A 21,187-nucleotide genomic window follows, 5' to 3' on the forward strand; every position below is an offset into this window, starting at 1 on the left:
CCCAGAGTATTTGGGACATGTAAAAAACAGCAAGAGAAGAGAAGAGTACAAGTCAGTTTGGAGGGAGAGACGTCTAAGAGCAGGCAAAGGAAAATAACTGCAGAGCATTAAAGGCACAGCAGGCTTCAAGATGGGTTAGACCAGGGGTCCCCAACGCGGCGCCTGCATCTTGGCCGGCGCTGGAGCATCCGCCAAAATGCCACCAAATTTCTGCGGCGTTTCGGTGGCGACGCCTCTCGATGACGCCACTTGCCGCCGACAAGCGACGTCATCGAGAAGCGTCGCCGCCGAAACGCCGCAGAAATTCGGCAGCATTTTGGCGGATGCTCCACTGCCGCCACGGTCCTTCGTCTGGCGCCTGCCAGACGAAAAGGTTGGGGACCACTGGGTTAGACAAAGAGCATTAATACTGGAGAACTGTTACACTATCATCACACTGGAGTAAGAGCAGCACAAGACAGCGGACCACATTCATCACTCTCACACACAGACTTGCTTAATTGTCCCGTCTTTCACAGCCACTGCATTAAAGTAGCCACATAGTTTGATACCAGCTCTGCAACTAGGGGCCTGCTACACTTGCAGCTGTAGAGCGCTGTGAGTTAAACCAGCCTTCGCAGAGCGCAGTGGGGAAAGTGCTGCAGTCTGTCCATACTGACAGCTGCAAGCGCACTGGCGTGGCCACATTAGCAGCTCTTGCAATGGCCACAGAGAATAGTGCATTGTGGTAGCTATCCCAGCATGCAAGTGGCTGCAACGTGCTTTTCAGATGAGGGGAGTGGGGTGGAGTGTGACAGAGTGTGTTGTGTGTATGGGGGGAGAGAGAGTGGGGTTTTGGGGGTATGAGAGCATGTCAGCATGCTGTCTTGTAAGTTCAGACACCAACAGACCCTCTTCCCCCCACCTCACATACAGCATTCCACAGTAATGGTTGCTTTGTCTCAGAGCAGATAAGCATGCCGGCTGTCAGAAACAGAGCTTTCAAAGGGCATATTGGCATGCCTGCAGTGATTCCAAAACAATGACCAGAGTGGCCACTTGACTTAAGGGGATTATGGGATGTTTCTGGAGGCTGATCAGAGCGCAGTAATGCAACACCTCGTTCACACTGACACCCAGGTATTTCAGCCAATACGCACCAGGTGTTAATCTTCTCACCGAGGTGGAGTACCAGGAGCACTCTAGCCCTGGAGTCAGAGCGCTCTACGTGCCTTGCCAGTGTGGACAGGTAGTGAGCTAAGGTGCTCGGGGCTGTTTTAATGCGCTCTAACTCACAAGTGTTGCCAAGCCCTAGCACTCAGCTGTAGCTGGTGGAATTTCTGCCAAGTTTAATTGAATCAGGAATTGCATTGTTCAGGATACATATAATCAGCTACTGTTTGACTGGCGTGCTCCATTCTGGGCCAACACTTCTGGCGACCTTTTCAGGACAGCAATCATGAGGGTTCTTGATTGCACATCAGCATGGAGGCCCGACAACACTTTAAAGGGCTGTTGCAAAAACTTTATTTCTAAGGGGTTTTGCTTGAAGTTGGGCATTTTCAAGGTAGAACTTTCAAACCAAAATGATTAAACCCTGATCCAATCAAGTCATTCAAACAAATCACTGATGGTTATTTTATGCTGTTCAATTCAATTAACTGAAAGCAGTGGGTCAAGCCATTCAGAGCAATCATCAGAATAAAATTCGTGTTTTGTATTTATGCACTACAGATTTACAGATGGATCCCAGCCAAAAAGTGGACTTGCCCAAAATTTAGGATAATTGGCTTTGGGGTGTCTAAATATGGTTCGAAGCCCAACCTACACTCCTATTTTTTAAAATCTTTGCCAGGCTTTATGACTCATAGGGCAATGTTGTTCTTGGAGGTTCTTTTCCAAGGAGAAAAGGGTTACTTACTGTATCAATATTGCCTTTTATTGTTTCTATCCTGCCCGCAAAAAACAGGAATATGGCTCCCTGTAATAAACAAAAGCAACCGTGAACCATTTTCATGCAGCTTATACATTCTAGCTACAAAAACACTAAACTAAATTAGGATTCATCTTACTTTTGGATAGCGAGCCAAGTAAGGCTTGAGTAGCCTTTCTGCTTCTTCAACGTTTCCTTTCCCTGTCCCTAGATTAGTTGAGTAAAACAATGCAAATTATTAAAAGGAACAGGAAACAACAGCCTTGAGTAATCATCATCTGGACAATAAATCAATTCTCCCATACAGCAGCATTTAGGTCCAAAGATAGGCCCTCATCCTGCACCACTTCAGACAGATCAGAAGAGGGCACCAAGAAGTCGTGCTTACATGGAGGCACCATAAAGGCAAACTGATTCTGTGCTGGCAGAAATCTCCATGCAACATTGCTCCCTCCCGCCCCACTGCCTGGGATCCTCAATTCTGCGCAAGACAGAAAAAAGAGAAAGAAAGTGAAAGGGGGCAGGATCAGATACTGAGTGCCCATTGCTTGGCTTCTGAATGGCCACGGGGGCACCCCCCCATTTCCTAACGTCATGGCACCTTTTTAAAACATAGAACCATAAAGACTGGCATTGGAATAGGCCAGGTTTTTACTGGCCACACCGCATGGCTTTTGCAGTTGCAAAGGGCTATGAGACCAGAGTTGAGGTATCCAATGACATTTTTTCAGGTACATGTAGCAATTATTCTAAAAGCTGGTGGTATATTGCCTAGGCCTAGAGTGCTTTAGGAGTAGGCCATGAGTGAATGCATCATTTTAATGGGAAATACGTCACCCCAAGAAGACAGGGGTGACAAATTTACATAAAAACAGGATTTAGCCAATCTTTTTACAAGGATTTTTTTTTTAAACACACTTCCAAAACAGCTCACTTGGCCACAGGAAGTATAACTTGTTCTTGTGACCTCTTCTTATGGCAACACTCCAGCTACCCCCTCAGGTCCCCCTCCCAAATGTCCGACACAAGCCTCCATCTTGAAGAACAAAGCCCTTTCCACAGTGATGACAGTTATTGCAAAAATCAACCACCACAAATTATCCAACTCCGTCCAATCCAGGTTTGAATGAACAATTCACCAACAGGTTTGCAATTTAACCACGTCTTCCCCTTGTTTCCCAGCAATAACTGATCATACGGAAGGACTATTACAGGGCTACTGAGAATAATCCTACCTAACACAAAGGTCATGAAGGTATGATAGCACAGCAGCAGCATGGTACATAGCACCGACCTAAAGCTGTACATCAATGCTCCCTCCTGAAGCTGCAACAGACCATACTCCTGTGTAAAAATTAGAGAAGGAAGACAAAGTCTTGTAAAGCAATTACAGTGCTATTTTGCTATTAACTTCTATAGTCTCATTTGTAGCTATGCTGGTAGCTCAAACACATGGACTGCACTGTAGATCTACAGAGGTGATATAAATTGTGTATGTAGTTATTAGAGGAGAACACACGGTAATAGTTTCCAATGGAGTTATCACTTGACTTTTGCAAAATATCATGTGGCAGAGCCGAGATTCAGATAATTGTGCAGTTGAGAGTGCAACAGTGCTTACGAGTTACCAGTATCATCCCACAGAGCTAACATCATTCCTGAAAAATAAAATACACAGAATTTTGTAGTACCTATGCAACTGACACGTTGCCACTATGCAGTGCATCTAGGCACGTGGTACAGTGGTGACATGAATAGTTACTGTCAATGTAATATATATGATTTAGCCAAACAAGTTATTGGACTCAATATAGATGAATGGGGTGAAATTTCATGACCTATGATATGCAGGAAGTCAGACTAGAGGATCTAATTGTCCCTTCGGGCCTTAAACTCTATGAATCTATTAACACAGCATAATATACGGTAATGCTTTAGAATGGAGGACAGGAACACTGGCATACTGGAGACTAAGTCCACACAGTGACCTCCTACTTGACCTTCATTTAGTCGCCCTGTGCCTCAGGTTTGTTCATCTGTACTACGTATAACACTGTTCTGTTCCATTCAGGTTTTTCTACAATGCCTATTGTCACTGTGGTATTTGAGCACCGTAATACAGCTATATCTCAGAGACATTAAGGACACACTTAATGATAATGAAGTATGTGAGATGGTAGGGGAGAGAGAAAGAGAGAAAAGTATTTTAAAATTACTATTGCAGCACTTGCCTACAACAGCAATACCAGGAAATGACAGACTCGGGAGTGTTGCAAAAAAACTTCTTCCAAATTAACTCTTGCATTATTTCTTGCAAACCACTTCTTTCCTGTTTAAGATCCAATGCAAGAACTAACAGATGGTTCATGAAGAATGTATATCTAGTGGACCTAGGTTGCTTATAGAAAGACACTGTGTACCTCCAAGGGGTCTTCAGGACCAAAAGCACAAGTCGCTACCACTTGAGCTAAAGAAGTAACTCCATAAATTGTCAGTAAAAAGCTGGTCTGTTCTCACTGAGTCAGGTCAGCCGCTAAGGGAAACCAGATCATACGCACTAAGAGAGCATGTTATTACTGATGTTGTGCACACTCACACTACCCCCTGCAGGAGAAGCAGCACATCACAACTACAACTTGTTTGACAGCCATCAACTCAGAAACAGTGAGAATGTGTTCCCAAACAAAATCCATCTTGGGGAATGTGGCTACTGTGCAATATACGCAGCTGTCCAGGCAATAGATTGTTTTTAAATATAGATCAGTTTAATCATATTCCCCAAATAGCTAAACAACACATTAAACACAGGACAACATGGCAAATGTTATGTCCCTATGGTATGTGGGGCATAGAACATTCAATACCCTATTAATTCCCTACCAAGTCAGCAAAATAAAAGAGACATCTAATATCCAAGTAGTTACATTCTAGCTGCTAGCCATCCGAATGCTATTCGAGATTCCCCAGATGCGCAGAGACCATGCAATGTGGGGAGGACAAGGGCAGCATTCAGAAACCTCCGAACCGCTTATTCCTATTTCAGCTGGGAGTTTAACTGAACTACATCTGCTTCCCTGAAGTGAAACTACTTGAACAACTGGGGACCCGAGAGAGGGCTCTGTGTAGCTCGAAAACTTCCACCAACAGACACTGATCCAATAAAAGATATTATCTCCCCTACCTTGTGTGTGTCAGATCCTGGGACCAACATGGCTACAACAAAAGCTTCAAACAACTTTTTAAATCACATTTTTTTAATTAAGGGTCTTTACAAAGAAAGCAAAACACAGAGTTGCCTTATTGTCTCATGGCTTGGCCATGTCACCACAAGCTTATCAAACAGGATGGATATTACCATTAGCTTATCTACATAACCGATTAATTACATTGGGCACAAAGCAGACAGAGCACTTGAATGTGTTATGAAAGATCACTTTGGAGTTAACTTTGGCTTAGTGTTTGCAGAAGAGCAGAAAATGCCGGATAAGAGGATTTCTAGTGGGGGAAATGGTAACTCAATTACAAATTAAGACATATGTCAAAACTGATACTCAGCACAACCAATTTGGCACAAATATCCTTCCAAGTTGACCCCATCAGTCTAATTTCCTGCCTTCTATGTCAATAATTCTGTCTTTTGACCCACAGGCAAACAGGCATACCCTCAGACACTAGAAATCCAATTGAAGGGAGCGGGGTGGAGGACATACTGGTTGATCTGTACCACCTGAGGATCCCACTACAAAGGGGAATTCTCTGGGGGCCAGATCCACTGGCTTCAGGGCATCTTTGCATCAGAGGAGTGATACAAAGTTGCTCTAATGCAGCTTTGGATACGAATGTCTAGAAACGCAGTATTAATAACCTACAGTAAACAAACAGCCCTCCACACCAAGAGTGAAACATTATCCCCTGAGTGTCCCAGTGAATTATGCATCTGATTTACGCGGTCAGATAGGACTGTGATTTTCTCAACGCGCTGGCCACATCTTCCTCTGTGTCTTGCACAGCACCAAGCATTCTGACAGAATTTAACAAATAATATCATCGTCTTACGGTCAAAACACAGCAGGACTCAAGATTCCTTCCCTCTTGAGTGCGACACCTTGAGTTACACATGCCTCTTCCCTCTCCCCTCCTACCATCTCCTGTCCTCCTTTCTATTTCTCTCACCTTGAAATGTCATGTCTGTACTCCGAGGGGCAGCTTCCTCTTGCTGAGCTTTGGAAACCTGCCATGTGAAATGTGATTGCAAATGCAAGTTGCAATACTTCTCTCAGATCTGGGTTTATGACTCACAACCTTAAGCACAGCAAGATCTTTTAGATTACAGTTGTACTGTCAAGGCGCACCCCCACTTGAACTTTGGTCAATGGAATATTTAAATACTCCCCTTTCTTTTTAGAGAATTTGGAACATTTTTGCTCATGTTTATGGTAATCTAGATCATGCTTCAGCCTGCTCCCAACTATCTGAAACACTGGTGCAAGGAGAAGCCCACACAGAGCCACATGAGAAATCCCAGGGCCTGTCCACAATCAAGAACGAGAGATTGAATCCAAAAGGGTGAAAGTTTTCATATACAAGATGACTGTTTGCCAAGTGTCTTTATAAAAGCATGCTGATCATAGCATTGTAAGATTGGAAGGGACCTCGGGAGGTCATCTAGTCCAGTCCCCTGCGCTTAGGACAGGGCTAAGTATTATCTAGCGGTCCAGCGGTTCTCAAACTTTAGCAACCTGAGGACCCCCATTTTGAATGAAAATATTTCACAGCCCCAAGCCCTGTCCCCACTCCACCCCTTTCCCCAAGGCCCCATCCCTGCCCCACCTCTTTCCACCCCCTCCCCCCCCCAGCATGCCCCTCCCCACTCCTCCCCCGCCCTCCCAGTGCCTCCTGCACACTGGGGAACAGCTGCTCTACAGCATGCAGGAGGCGTTTGGGGGCAGGGGAGTTGATCAGCAGGGCCCGTGGCCCCAGACATGATTCCGCCCCCTCCCCCGAGCACGCCCCGTCCCTGCTCCTCCCCCTCTCTCCCAGCAGGAATTAACCATATCCTGGGCACTAGGACAATAGACAATTGACCTTTGATCCCTTCCTGCAGACCCACCCAAGACCCTATGAGTACGGCTGGTGAGTCTGCCACTACCAAACCTCCTTCCCCCACCCCACACTTTCCGAGTACGTGCCAGGCCAGTTATTCTTGGGCATCTACTTAGGAGAATTTAGATATATGTCATTGAAGTTAGTAGTTGCCATTAAAAGCATAGAGAAAAGAATGGATACATAATCGTATGCACTCTCTTTTAAACTGGGTTCCATGCAGGAACAGAATAAGGGATGTCAGGATGCTGTGATTATAGTATCTATTAAATTAGATAAATTCTCAACCTCCTTATTAAATTAACTCAATATCAACTACAAATAGCACTATTGCAATCCAATCAATAAACAGTAATAATCTCAATATTATACTCTGAACTGTTGCTTCTTATCTTTCTTGTATTTTCCAATCATCATGTCACTGTCCTCAATTTTAAAATATTTACAAAGTTGTTTTTTTGTTTTTTTTAAAAAGACCAAGAAAAAAATCCTTAAGCAGCAGTAACGTCAGCTCCAGTGATGAAAACCCTCCAATACTCACATTTCAAAGAATGTTAGAATGGTGGGATGGGGAATCAGATTCCGGCTGTAATGTATCAGCCACATTTATTATAATCTTATCAAATGGGTGATATTTACCTTGCTTCCAGAAAACCCAACAAACTCCAGTAATCGTAGAATCCTTGTTGGGAACATGGACAATGTCTGTGGAAAGAAACATAAATAACCTGAGCAGTAACTGGAATTGGTATTCTCCTCTCTCTCAACCCCAGGATGTCTGATATGACCTTTCCAAACCCCAAAGGCAATCAATAAAATCATTAAAAGCCTAATTATCTAGCCCCAAGTCATCTTGTGTAGATGTATATGCCTCTCAGCTATTTGTTGTATCTCATATATTCTCAAGGATTAAACGGAACTGTATCAGCCTCAGTATCACAGTAAATATGTAACCCCCTGTTTCCTAGGTAAAACTAACAGCAACTCTGGATAACACTGGTTGCTGAATTTTGCAGCACTTTAATGATTATTTTGATGGGAACTACAGAAATTGTGTTACATGGATCAGTTTTGGGAGTCCACTACACCAGTGGTCCCCAACCTTTTCCATCTGGCGGGAGCCAGACGATGAGCCACGGAGGACAGTGGCGGCGGACGAGCTTCCGCTGACAAGCAGCGTCATCCAGAGGCGTCGCCGCCACAATGCCGCCGAATTTCGGCGGATGCTCGTCCGCTGGCCAGTACGCGGGCACACTTAGATGCCATGGCACACGCGGGCACCGCGTTGGGGACCCCTGCACTACACTGTTTCAAGAAACAGGTCCTTGTGTCAGAACAAAGCAACCAAGCATGAATCTGATCATACAGACACTTACTGCTGGGTATAGTTCTTATTACTCTAAGTAATCTTATTGAACTCAGGATTAGGCCACCAGTTTGTAAAACAGATACTACCCCTATATTAAAGTACTGTATACAAAAGCAGCACACATTTGACAGGGATTCAGTTCTTGTTATGCAAGTGCCTGTATAGTAAATACTAACTCCTACAACTAAACAATGAAATGTTTACAGTAGCATTTGAACCAAGTAGGGTGTAAATCAATGAGATTTTCAAATATTTACATAATGGTGCTTTTGCTGTTAACAATTGAAAGGCAAGTTTAAAACAGTCAGTGCTAAAAAAAATAAAAATTATCCCCTTTTTAAAAAAAAGAGAAGGAATTATGTTCTGGGGAAAAAAGTGACAGAGAACCTCTGAGCTGCATTTATAAAGTATATCAAATAAATTGGGGTCTCAGTATTATGACAGACAGTAAGGCAGTATTAATAGCAATAACCACCATTTTAGTTTGCATTATTTCTTCTTATTGTTTTAATGGGAGGGAGAAACACTCAAAGAACACACTAAAAGAGATGCTGCAGAAATACTCAGCTATACTTTAAGAAGTATGAGAACAATTCATGCATAATCAGATTGAGTCTGCTGTGACTCAGTTTCTAACTGATGATAGTCACAGTTTACGTAAAGTTTACATAAAGCTTTTCTGAGCATGGGGCTGAACTCACGCAGAATCAAAATCAGACCTGCACACGAACTATCTGGTGCTTCTGCTTCTGGCCAGCTTAGAAATCATCTTCGCATCCCAAAGCATCTTTACAGACAAGGGGAGCAATACAGCATTGCTATTTATTCCTGTCCTTAGCTTGTTCCTCCATTAAGTGCCACCTGGTCATGTTGCTGCATACGATCCTGCCATCTAGTCAGTAGCCAGCCTCTAGGTCTGACTGACCTTTGCTGCTTTTGCATTATTTTCCTTGGCATCCTATCATCTGTTTCCCTTCTGCAGTGTCCCCCCCATTGTAATCTTTTAGATTATAGCCAAACCCCTTGATCTCAGAACCTTCTCTCCTTCTAACTTCATTTGTCTTAAAATCACTCCCCTTCCAAAGAACTCTCTCTCTACTGTCTCCTGCCTTCTGATGTCTGTTACCCCAACCTAGAAGTGTTGCACTAAATATTATGGAATAACATGCTATGAATTAACTGAATCTAGCAGAAAAGAAATTCTGATTTCAACTCTGGGCAGACAGGGCACGCTTAGCCACTGTCTAGGAGAAGGAACATTCGGATTTCAAATCTGAGCAGTGGACTAGGGTGAAAGTGCTGATGCTTCTTCCTATCATGCCAGCAGGCTATGGCATTCCCAGGAGCTGGACAGGGTGGATTGGCCTATCAAGCCATTACATCCAAATCTTACTTGTTACTGTTTAAACAAATACTACCAGTAAAAGCATCCTCTCTCTCACAGCATACTGGTACTTTCACATCTGATGTGGGATGAAACCAAGGCGTAGAAAAAGTGCACAAAAATAATCAGACACCTACATACCAACCTCCCCTCACTGCCCACCTCCGCCCCTCCAAAAAAGTCAATTGAAGCTTATGAGCTTTGAAAATTGTTCAGATTAGGTTCTGGTTAGTTCTCATTTTAGTCAAACTGATTTGCCATCCCTAGCTGGAAGAAGTGGCAGTGACTGGGGATGGTGCCTTTTGCCTGCAGGATTCCATATCAAAGGCAGCGTACTTCAGTTCAATCACAGAGGGGTCTCAGACACATCTTCTGTAAGCTTTAGGTATTATAAACATGCAGGGAGCTCTCAGGTGAAGACTGAGCTGTGATCAGCTCTTTCCACAGTCGAACTACTGATCACAGCTCAGGTTACTCAAGTGGCCCAGCATGCTACTTTGTCCTGACCACGGTGGGTGCTAATATAGGCCCAAATCCTACAATGAACGTTGTACGGGCAGACGCTTGCACTCATGCAGAGACTCCTTGAAGTCAGCTGAGCTCCATGCAAATGCAGAGGAGTGCTTGCACACAGTGAACTCTAGGACCGTGGCCATAGCAGTTCATCTCTATTTCTCTTTTATGTGTAGTATGTTCACCCTTGATCTTTCTTAGGCTAGGTCTACACTGGGGAGGGCGAAGGGAGGTGAGAGTCGACCTAAGATACGCAACTTCAGCTACGCGATTTAGGTCGATTTACCTGGCCGTGAGGATGGCAGCAAGTCGACCGCTGCCGCTCCCCCGTCGACTCCGCTTCCGCCTCTCGCACTCAGTGGAGTTCCGGAGTCAACGGGAGTGCGATCAGGGACCGATTTTATCTTGTCTACTCTAGACGTGATAAAATCGATCCCCAATAGATCAATCACTACCCGCCAATCCGGCGGGTAGTGTAGACATACCCTTAATCATGTTAATATCTGCAGATGCTGTAAACCAGCAGAGGGCCAGACGCGGCAAATACTTGCACTTCTAACTTCAAACGTGAGCGGTTCCATTAAACTCAGTAGAACGCAGGTGTTTAAGTTAAGCATGGAAGTGTTTACAGCAGTGGGGCCTTAGTGAAGACTTCTTTTACATACCAGGTTGAAAGCTCCAACGCCAAGCTTTACACCTCCTTCAAAATGGAGATAGTTCTTTCCTTTAACATAGTTTGGCGACTGTATAAGACTGTCCAGTTCCCTAAGAATGCAGAAGATAATATTACAGAATACATGGATAACCAGGTAAATACTTAGCCCAATTCAGTACGAAATATAACAATTATAGTCATAACTCTGAAGTCTCACCTAATCTAGATAGATGAAAGTAGCCAGAAGCTATTGTTAACCATGGAAGTGGTAAAAGATCTCATTTCTCTTTCCTATTCATTTGTACAGTAGAGAACAGCTTCCTTCCACACGTGCAAAACTTTAACAAACCAGGTGTCTAAGCAAGCATGCCATGATTGAACATGTGATGGGCAAATTCTTTACCATCCAAACAACAGGAATATACTGGGATTTTTGTGTACATGAACTAAGGAGAACATCTCTTGTATTTGCAAAAATGAAGAGATGCCAGCTTGGTAGACTTACATGGTCGTCTTTTGAATGATGGACCTATGAACTTGCACTCTACTGTTCTGAGTGCTTTAAAAAGGAGAATTCCATATACCTTTAACATTTCTAGGAGAGCCGTCTGCACTATTGTGTGGCAGGATGATGCAGCATGTTACAGAGGACACACCGAGCTCTGTGAGTGACTTTGCTTTTGTTCTTATTTGCCTGGCTGTTTTTTCCATAATCTAAAAGAAGTTATTCAGGCGGAAAGCAAAAGGCAGCATGTGTGTAGAACAGTAGAGAGGAAACAAGTTGTCTGACAAGGTGAAAGCTACTCAAGATGTTTTTGTTTGATTGGTTTTTGGACTGAGGGAGGAGGTTGGATATAAACAGCATCTGTATGTGGATGTGGCTTGCTTACTAGCCACCAATCAATATTAAATCCATGTTCTCTAGGACTGAACTGAGGGGGACCACGTATCCCAATCTGCATGGGTTGGATTTTGAAGATAATTATTATAGCTTACACAATGTGCCTAAGTAAATAAATAATAACAATGCTAATTCTGAGAGACACCCCCTCCCACCAGAGTCTTTTTACTGCAGAAGGGCAACTGGTATGCTGATAATACAATAATTCAGGCCTACTTACCTATATGTCTGATAACTGTTCCTGACTTTGATGCCTCCTTTGATGAAACTAACCATGTTCTCATCCTGGTGGAAGGGAAATGCATTAGCACTGAGCAATTTAAAATGCATTTGCTTTCTGGAAATTAATAGATGTGAGTAAAACAATTTAAGATGAATCAGACAGGATGAGTCTCTATGGAGCAGTAAATGGCTAAGACTTAGAATTTCTTTTCTCATTTTTGTTGTTTTTAAACTGTCCTCTAAAATATCAATTTTTTTTCATGCTTTCTGTGATTAGTTGCTTTAACTCTGAGCTGTGGATCTTTAGTCCACATTAATGACCACAGGAATAGAGCCATATTGTCCCTTTTTGCTGTTAGCAAAAAGTGGCACCTATAGTACAGACACTTGTGGCTGTTTTAAAAGAATGCAAAGAGCTTTGAACCATTTGTCCTTCAGCACAGTTAAGATTCAGACATTCCCTGGCTCAGCACCATCTACAAACAGCTGACTGCCTGCACAAGATCCCGCAGGATGTAATTTGGGTTCATGAAAAACACAAGATACGTTGGATGTGCTCTCTTTTTGCTACTGAGTGTTAATGGTAAGGGTACGTCTTCACTACCTGCCATATCGGAGGGTAGCAATCGATTTCTCGGAGTTCGATATATCACGTCTCATCTAGACGCGATATATTGAACTCCGAACGCGCTCCCGTCAACTCCGGAACTCCACCACCGCGAACGGCGGTGGCGGAGTCGACGGGGGAGCCGCGGACTTCGATTCCGTGCCGTGAGGACGGGTAAATAATTAGAACTAAGGTACTTCGACTTCAGCTACGCTATTCGCGTAGCTGAAGTTGCATACCTTAGATCGATCCCACCCCCCAGTGTAGACCAGGCCTAAGTGTGTAGCACAGCCATAAAAAGCAATGTAACAAATGCTCAGCTATTGCATTACAAAACATAAGAAACATGGAATCTGCAAGATAAAATATGTAGGGGCCTTTGAGCAGGGCCGGCTCCAGGCACCAGCCGAGCAAGCTCGTGCTTGGGGTGGCAGATTCTAAGGGACAGCATCTCATCCATCCTAGGGTGGCACGGCCGCCTTTTTTTTTTTTTTGGTTCATCGCTCCGGCTGCCCTGAGCCCTGGTGGGGTGGTTTTTTTGTTTTTTGTTTTACTTTCTTTTGTTTCACCAGCGACTTTCAGTGCGCCACTGTAGGGGGCGGTGATGCGGACGAGGGGAGCGCCCTGCTGGGAGTGGGCTGCGCGCTCCATCTGCCCCAGCCAGTGCCAGGTCTGCAGAAAGCCCGGCAGCCCGCGTCCTTCCCTCCCTGCCGACTTTCAATTCACCTGCAGGCGGGAGTGGCCGAGTGGCGAGCGCCCCAGCTGAAGCCCTGGCCGCCCCTCTTCTCTCTCTCCCTCCCGCAGCGCAGGGAGTCCTACTAGCCAGAATGCAGCCGCCACCCGCCCAGAGGCTCACCAGCACAGCCGGGGGAAGCAGCCTCGAGCCGCCAAGTAAGTAGCACCGAAAGTTTGCACCCTGGGTTTTTTGGGTTTTTTTGGTTCGCTGCTCTGGCCTCCCTGCACCTTATTTTTTTTGCTTTTTGTTTTTTGCTTGGGGCGGCAAAAAAAGCCAGAGCCGGCCCTGCTTTGAGTTAAAAATTATGACTCAACAGATGAGAAACCGCTTGATCATTTTCTGTTAGTAGCTTCTTTCCTCATTCATCGCTAATGGGCAGTGCCCCCACCTGTGGGATGCAGAGGCAGGGCCAATGTTGCTGCAGGCTCTAGGACTAAGCCTTGCCCTGCAACCCAGGCCAGCAAAAAAGAGTGCCTCAAAAAGCTGAAGAAACACTCCAGGAATCCAATACTGGCGTCCCTTTAGAGAAAAAAATTCATTTGTTACCAACTGTATTCCAGTCAGTTACCAGATTACACAGGTGGTCAGAATGAGGGGAGAAGCTGCTAACAGGAAGAAAAATTATCAGGCAAGAAATTTTTCATTCTGCTGCACAGCTTCTCTCCACAGTCATCATTAAGGGAAAATAAATGAGCAGTGAATCAAAGAAGTGGTGGGGGAGGATAAGCAGAGTTGTAATTATTATAGTAGAATACTAGTCAGGAATGGAAATTATCTCCCTTTTCCCACCTTTAAAAGCAAGAATTTTGTAATTTAAGGAGCCAGTCCAGTAGGGAACCTTCCTACCAAAGGATGTCTCTGCACAGGAATGGAAACTTATTTTGCAAAACTTCTTCAGATGAAGCTCGTGCACTTTGGGGGATTCCTACTCCATAAATAGTTTTCTAGATGCCTAGTATGCCAACTGCTGCAGGGTTATATCTTGTCTGCTGCAACTTTGAGGTCTGAAGGCAGTGAATTTTGGAGGGAATGAGATGAACTCTGTGTGTGTCCTCAATATATCTTTAGAATGCTAGGAATGCCTATTTACGTCTCAACCTTCCAAAGGATTTGAATAAAAAGGTGGGAGAGCTATTTCCCAGGAACTGCGGATAGAAGAATTTACATTGAACTGAAAAGTTTCTGGAGCTATAGCATTTTTTTCATGACAATAGCAGTGTGGCTCTTGTATAGATAGAGAAACTAATTCCAAAACCTGTCTTTCAGAGGCAACGGTGATTGGAAAAACCAGACACAGGCTTGTCTAATCTGTCATCCTGATTAATCTTGACATCTCATGCTCAGGTAGGGAGTTCAATGTGCCTTTCTAAAGAATGTTGCTAGGGCTGGTTCCCACTTTTCTACGGTGCTTGTTTGTGCAGGACTCCCACCAACCATTCTGGAGAAGCTCTAGTGTAGCCGATATCAACAGAATTGTATAGTTGTCTTGCTCGGCTCATCACCGGTGAGGCCTCAGCTGGAGTACTGAATCTAATTCTGGGTGCCACACTTTAGAAAAGATGTGGACAAATTTGAGAGAGTCCAGAGGCGAGCAACAATAATGATACAAGGTTTAGAAAACCTGACCTATGAGGAAAGGTTAATAAACTAGACATGTTAGTCCTGAGAAAAGAAGACTGAGCGGGGACCTGGTAATAGTTTTCAAATATGCTAAGGGCTGCTACAAAGAGGACACCAATCAATGATTCTCCATATCCAGTGAAAATAGGACTGTAGGGGTAGGTAAGCTCTGGAATATTCTTCCAAGGGAGACTGTAGAATCCCCATCATCGGAGGTTTTGAAGTACAGGTTGGACAAACACCTGTCAGAGATGGTCTAGTTTTACTTGGTCCTGCCTCAGCACAGGGGGCTCGACTTGATGACCTTTCGAGGTCCCTTCCAGCTCTACAATTCTATGATTATTATTTGTATTATGGTAACATCTGGGCCTGGGCCTCATTGTGCTGGGCACTGTACAAATAAAATAAATAAATAAATGGGGGGGGAAGACTGTTTCCCAAAATGCTCTCTGTTTCCCTTCACACCAGAAATGTAATGTGACCAGATCAAGGAGTGAAACTTCCTGGTTGAGTTCTCTCTGGATATCAACATTTCTCAGTGAGGCTAATGGAAAATCCCTGCTGAATTACACTTTCTCTTCCAATGCCCAGGCTGTAAGTGTAAGAGGTAAAGCACCTTCATTTAAGTTTTAAAACTAGTTTTAAAAGCGCTTTAGCATTGTCAGCGTAGACTAGCCCTGGGTCAGGAATAGAAATTAAGAACTGCAACTCTCATTCCCACCTGCTTTAACCACAGACTGAAGTTCAGCTGACAGCTGCTGATGTTAGCTCATGTGGCAAGCCCAGCTTTTATACTCTAAACAGAAGATACCAGAAGCTACACGGAGAAAGAGAGAGGCGATGCTTTTCCTCCCATAACACAAATCAGCACTGACTAGTAACAACAATCAGTGGAACGTCCAGGGGTGACAGCCCTTCAAGAACAACAACGAACAACCTTGTTAAAGCAGCAAAGAGTCCTGTGGCACCTTATAGACTAACAGACGTATTGGAGCATGAGCTTTCGTGGGTGAATACCCACTTTGTCAGATGCATGTAGTGGAAATTTCCAGAGGCAGGTATAAATATGCAAGCAAGAAACAGGCTAGAGATAACGAGGTTAGTTCAATCAGGGAGGATGGGGCCCTCTTCTAGCAATTGAGGTGTGAAAACCAAGGGAGGAGAAACTGCTTTTGTAGCTGGCAAGCCATTCACAGTCTTTGTTTAATCCAGAGCTGATGGTGTCAAATTTGCAGATGAACTGAAGCTCAGCAGTTTCTCTTTGAAGTCTGGTCCTGAAGTTTTTTTGCTGCAGAATGGCTAACTTTAAATCTGCTATTGTGTGTCCAGGGAGGTTGAAGTGTTCTCCTACAGGTTTTTGTATATTGCCATTCTTAATATCTGATTTGTGTCCATTTATCCTTTTACGTAGAGATTGTCCAGTTTGGCCGATGTACATAGAGGGGCATTGCTGGCATATGATGGCGTATATAACATTGGTGGACGTGCAGGTGAATGAACCGGTGATGGTGTGGCTGGTCTGGTTAGGTCCTGTGATGGTGTCGCTGGTGTAGATACGTGGGCAGAGTTGGCATCGAGGTTAAAGTAGATTCATTACTTTGATTACTCATTGGATTTTGGGGGAAGCAGAGGAACAAGTTCCCCTGCATGCTACTGCTCCAATGACCTTTGTTTCTCTTCCATGCTATCTCACCCCCATTCATACACTTGCCACACTTACTGAAGTGACCTTCCACCCAGCCGAAGAACGTGAGGACAACTCCTTTCCAAGTACATCAACATCACCCCTACATCATGCAGAGGGATGCTAGAGAGAGCTGCAAGGTGTTCCCGCCACACGGACTGCAGCTGCCTCCACAGCACTCTGAGACCAAGAAGTAAGGCCCACGTCTTATTCACTTAATTCCTACTAATTTCAATGGAAGTTAGGTGCCTAAATACACTGGAGCGGGGGTTCTCAAACTGGGGGTCGGGACTCCTCTGGGGGTTGGGAGGTTATTACATGGGGGGGGCGTCGCAAGCTGTCAGCCTCCACCCCTAACCCAGCTTTGCCTCCTGCATTTATAATGGTGTTAAATATATAAAAAAGTGTTTTTAATTTATTAAGCGGGGGGGGTCGCACTCAGAGGCTTGCTATGTGAAAGGGGTCCCCAGTACAATAGTTTGAGAACCACCAGAGGATGTGGGCCCAGAAACTTGGTCCAGTAGACTGGACCTGGGTCACTTGCATGGGTATATGAAAATGTGCATTTTAATGTCCCACATAAAGATTTCCATCTGTATACAACCGATTTCCAAAACCTCCTGTTCCCCTCCTGCTTTCATGAAACAGCCATAATGGGTGGTACTGTACCTGCAGGAATGTGAGAGCCGCTCTCTGAAGCAAGCATTCAGCGTAGCAAATTTCTGCATGAATTTCCTCTAGTGTGAAAGGGTGCGGGTGGGAGAGGAAAAAGACACAGTCAGACAACAGATGAATTAAAGAAGTAGTATTATACCCCCAAATAGGAAAACAGAATACAGTAAATGCAAAGGGTGAGAAAAACCTCAAAAAGAAAATCTGATCAGAGTTTGTTTCTTCCAGGTTGTTGAGTTAACCCCGAGTGATAGTGACACAAAATTGTTACCAAGTGGCTGCTCGGTGGGGGTCTCAGGCCAGATCTTGGCAGAGAGAGGTCTAGAATGCAATGGCTATCACCAGAAATTGTAGCCGTCTCAGCAGAGAAATAAGGATGAAGGCTCTATTCAATAAAGCAAGTACTTAATTTTAAGCACATAAATCATCTCATCCCTATCCACCGACGCATTTAAACTAAAGTGCTATGCTGCATAGAGAAGAGATAAGTCACATGCTGAAGGTCAAGCATGTATTTAAGTCAGGGGTTCTCAAACTGGGGGTTGGGACCCCTCAGGGGGTCTCGAGCTATCAGCCTCCATCCCAAACCCCACTCTGCCTCCAGCATTTATAATGGTGTTAAATATATAAAAAAGTATTTTTAATTTATTGGGGGGGGTCTCACTCCAAGGCTTGCTATGTGAAAGGGGTCCCCAGTACAAAAGTTTGAGAACCACTGATTTAAGTGCTTTGCTGAACAGGGCCCCAAATGGGCATGGAGACCAATCTATTGTCTCACCCTAGAAGAGTTACCTCCGGGCCAAGGAGAGGCACTTTGGCAAGATGGCATAAGCCAGCCTGCTTTGCCCCACCTGAATTCCAATCCTGGTTCTGACACTCCTGTACTGAACAGGAATAGGTTTGTATGATTTATGAATTCTGTATGAGATTATGAACCCTGTGTGTCTATGTCAGGCTGCACACGGAATATGCAGCCTTTTGCCTTCTCTGTGCTGTTTGCCTCCATGTTGGGTTGAAAATTCCAAAGGCTGGTAGCAAAAGGACAACAACAGAAGATACCCATTCATTGGAAATCTATTCGCATTAGACAAAAGAATGATCCCTGCTCAGTAAAGCTAGTTTAGCAGGGGACAAGTCACTTCGGCATCAACGTCATCAGACAGGAGTTTGTGCTCATGTGGGGAACTGGCAAAGGTGTCACCTGACACAGGGCACTGGAGGCTTTTAAAAGGGTAGAGGCTAGTCTGCTTAGTGGCCAGCCATGTTCTCCAGTTCATGAGGGAGCGGCCACTCACCCATGTTCCCTTCCCTGCCTGCCTTCCTAGAGCCATGGCTCCCAAGGGAAGGGTGAAATAGAAAGTGAGGGATATTGCAGTTTCAGACGTTTATTATTTTGTTTGATCTGTACTTGCCCATGCTTTACATGATTAAGGATAAAAGAGCATAAAGGTGTTAGACTTGGCAAAGTGCAGGTGTTGAGTGCTTCACAACCACTGCGTGCCCCTAAGGGAATTCAACTATACATGAGCAGCTTCACATCTCTGGGGAGTAGTTCTGGGGGAGGGGTGTGTTTAAGTCTTGGGGAGTGTGACGGGTCAGTACTGAACTCAGAGGGGCTAAGCAGCTGGACAGCAGGTTCTGACATTCGGAGGTGGTGCCGGATAGAAGATCAGCACGCTGAGAGTGTGCCTAGGGACTCAGAGTGGGGCAGTGGCTAGAGTCCATTCAGGCTCCAGGAGCTTGAAATACCCAGCGATCCAGCACAGCAGAGGTTTGGATTCCCCTCCCAGCAGTCCTAGCGGGTGGCCAGGAAGGGGCACTCACTAGAATCTGAGACAACCAGTCTTCGATTGATCGTTTCGTTTCTGTGCCTCCGCTTCCCGCTCTGTATAATGAGGATAATGACACCCACTTGCCTCACGGGGGTGTTGTGAGAAGTGGTTAATGTTAATACAGCGCTTTGAGAACAAAGTGCTATAACTGCTAAACACTATTGCTGTGAGGGTACAGCAGCATCAAACATGAGCCAGCAAGACAGCAACACAAAGACAGAGGCTGCAAACATCTCATATCCGCTGTCCTTTTCTCCCTGGGCCACAGGAGGCAAGACATTTCATTTGGGGGTGGGGTGTGTGTGTGTGTGAAAGGATAAAGAAAAAGGAGCCGGGGAAAAGGTGTGTGAACCACTCCCAGGCACTTCCCTCTATTCAGGGCCGTCATCCTGAGCACCAACTTCCAGGGGCGCCAGATCAACAGATGGGGGCGGGAAGGGACCACGTCACTCAGCAATTTTGTTTTGGAGGGTTTTATTTTTGTTTTGTTTTTTCCCCCACTCGGCTGCTTGTGGGGCAGCCAAAAACATTTTCCGTCCTGAGAGGCAAAGCACAGAGGCCAGCCCAGCATCAATCAACAGATTAGCAGGGTGGCATTAACGGGGATCTTGAGGGAAGAGCTTTATTTTGTGCTCCTCCCACCCCAGGCTGAACAGCCACTGGACAGAGGATGGTCACACAAGATAAAAACAGCAGTGGCTCCAGAATGAACATGTGGGCAGTGCCCACTTTAAGCTCTTGAATGAACCCCCCAGCAAATAGAATTAATACAAAGACAGAAAAGACCACATCTGAATGCGGGGGAACTGGATCTTACACAAGGGCCCAAAGATCTGAAATGCTGCTTTAGTTTTTGGAACTGGATCACTGAATACGACAATCTGACTTTAACTGAAAGCATGGTCCAACATACCTAGCTCTACATTTAACATTGGCTTGTGTGATGTAGTCCAACCCAAGGCTGAGTCTCCCTACTGTATTTCCTTCAGAGATTACATTCAGCTTGTTTTATGCAGTATTACAGGGTTGACAACTCTTTAGATTTATTCATGAGTCCTGTGATATTTGGTGCAGGGATTTTAAGCCCAGGCTCCTGGAGTCGTGTGGAAATATCAGGGTTTTTTGTTTCTTTTTCATTAAGTTTCTAGTGCTCGTGATTATAGAGAAAAGTCTGAAAACTTGATCTGAGTGCACTCTAAAGGCTCAGACACCAGAAGACAGATAAAAATTCCCAATATTAATATTCTTTAGTAAATTGCATTATTTTTATGCCCATCTCATGATTTTTTGATACTTAACTCATGATTTTTACACATGTAGGGCTGGCAATACTGTAATTACTTTCCATCTCCCATCCTTTAGAGTGGATTCCTCTGACAGTCATGAGATCCTGTTCAGCAAATTATTAGCAGGTTAAACTTTTTGCGAGGGTCTGTCTACACTGACAAATACACACACACACACTTGCTTCCATGACCAAATACAATCCAAGTGACGGACAAGATCATGAGACAAAAATAATTTAGTATTATTTCCCTCCTAGATGTTGGGCAATTGTGCTAAGCTTTTTAATCACATGACCCTATCTCATTTAGTCCCATTGTGCGTCATGCTCTTGATGAGTTATTATAGTGTACTGTGTATATGCACATTCAGTTTTTATTGTCAAGGAAATGACCGTTTTTTAATAAAGAGAGATCTAATAGAGCATTACATAGCCATTTAAATTTAATTACACAGTTACATGGATTGAGTTGCCCAGATGCAAACAAAGCTAGAAATTGTACATCGCTACGTGGAATTGGAATTACATTGTGTAATGAAACTGATGTCAGAGAACCAGCACCTAGTGAGATTAGCAAATTTCAGATTTTATACATTTTCAATAAATGCATTCATAGGAGCAAACAGCCTCTCCTGGTCCCAAAAGAGCAGAAACCCTGCCCATCACTAAACCTCTCCAAGATGCATCCTGCA

The 21,187-nt window shown here is 44.4% G+C and overlaps 1 protein-coding gene across 7 annotated transcripts in view; it reads right to left on the reverse strand.

The window, feature by feature from the left end:
• The window catches only part of TTC39A (tetratricopeptide repeat domain 39A), a 72,635-nt gene that overhangs the window by 19,124 nt on the left and 32,324 nt on the right, over nt 1-21,187 (reverse strand). For all 7 annotated transcript variants that reach the window (XM_045027459.1, XM_045027463.1, XM_045027460.1 and 4 more), the window contains exons 5-11: nt 17,376-17,443; nt 12,058-12,122; nt 10,947-11,046; nt 7,655-7,720; nt 3,148-3,256; nt 2,052-2,119; nt 1,901-1,960 (exon numbers count right to left, since the gene is read on the reverse strand). In XM_045027459.1, the coding sequence (XP_044883394.1) occupies nt 1,901-1,960; nt 2,052-2,119; nt 3,148-3,256; nt 7,655-7,720; nt 10,947-11,046; nt 12,058-12,122; nt 17,376-17,443 (536 nt within the window). The remainder of the gene's footprint in view (nt 1-1,900; nt 1,961-2,051; nt 2,120-3,147; nt 3,257-7,654; nt 7,721-10,946; nt 11,047-12,057; nt 12,123-17,375; nt 17,444-21,187) is intronic.

Source organism: Mauremys mutica, chromosome 8 (assembly GCF_020497125.1).
Source record: "Mauremys mutica isolate MM-2020 ecotype Southern chromosome 8, ASM2049712v1, whole genome shotgun sequence".
Lineage (NCBI taxonomy): Eukaryota > Metazoa > Chordata > Testudines > Geoemydidae > Mauremys > Mauremys mutica.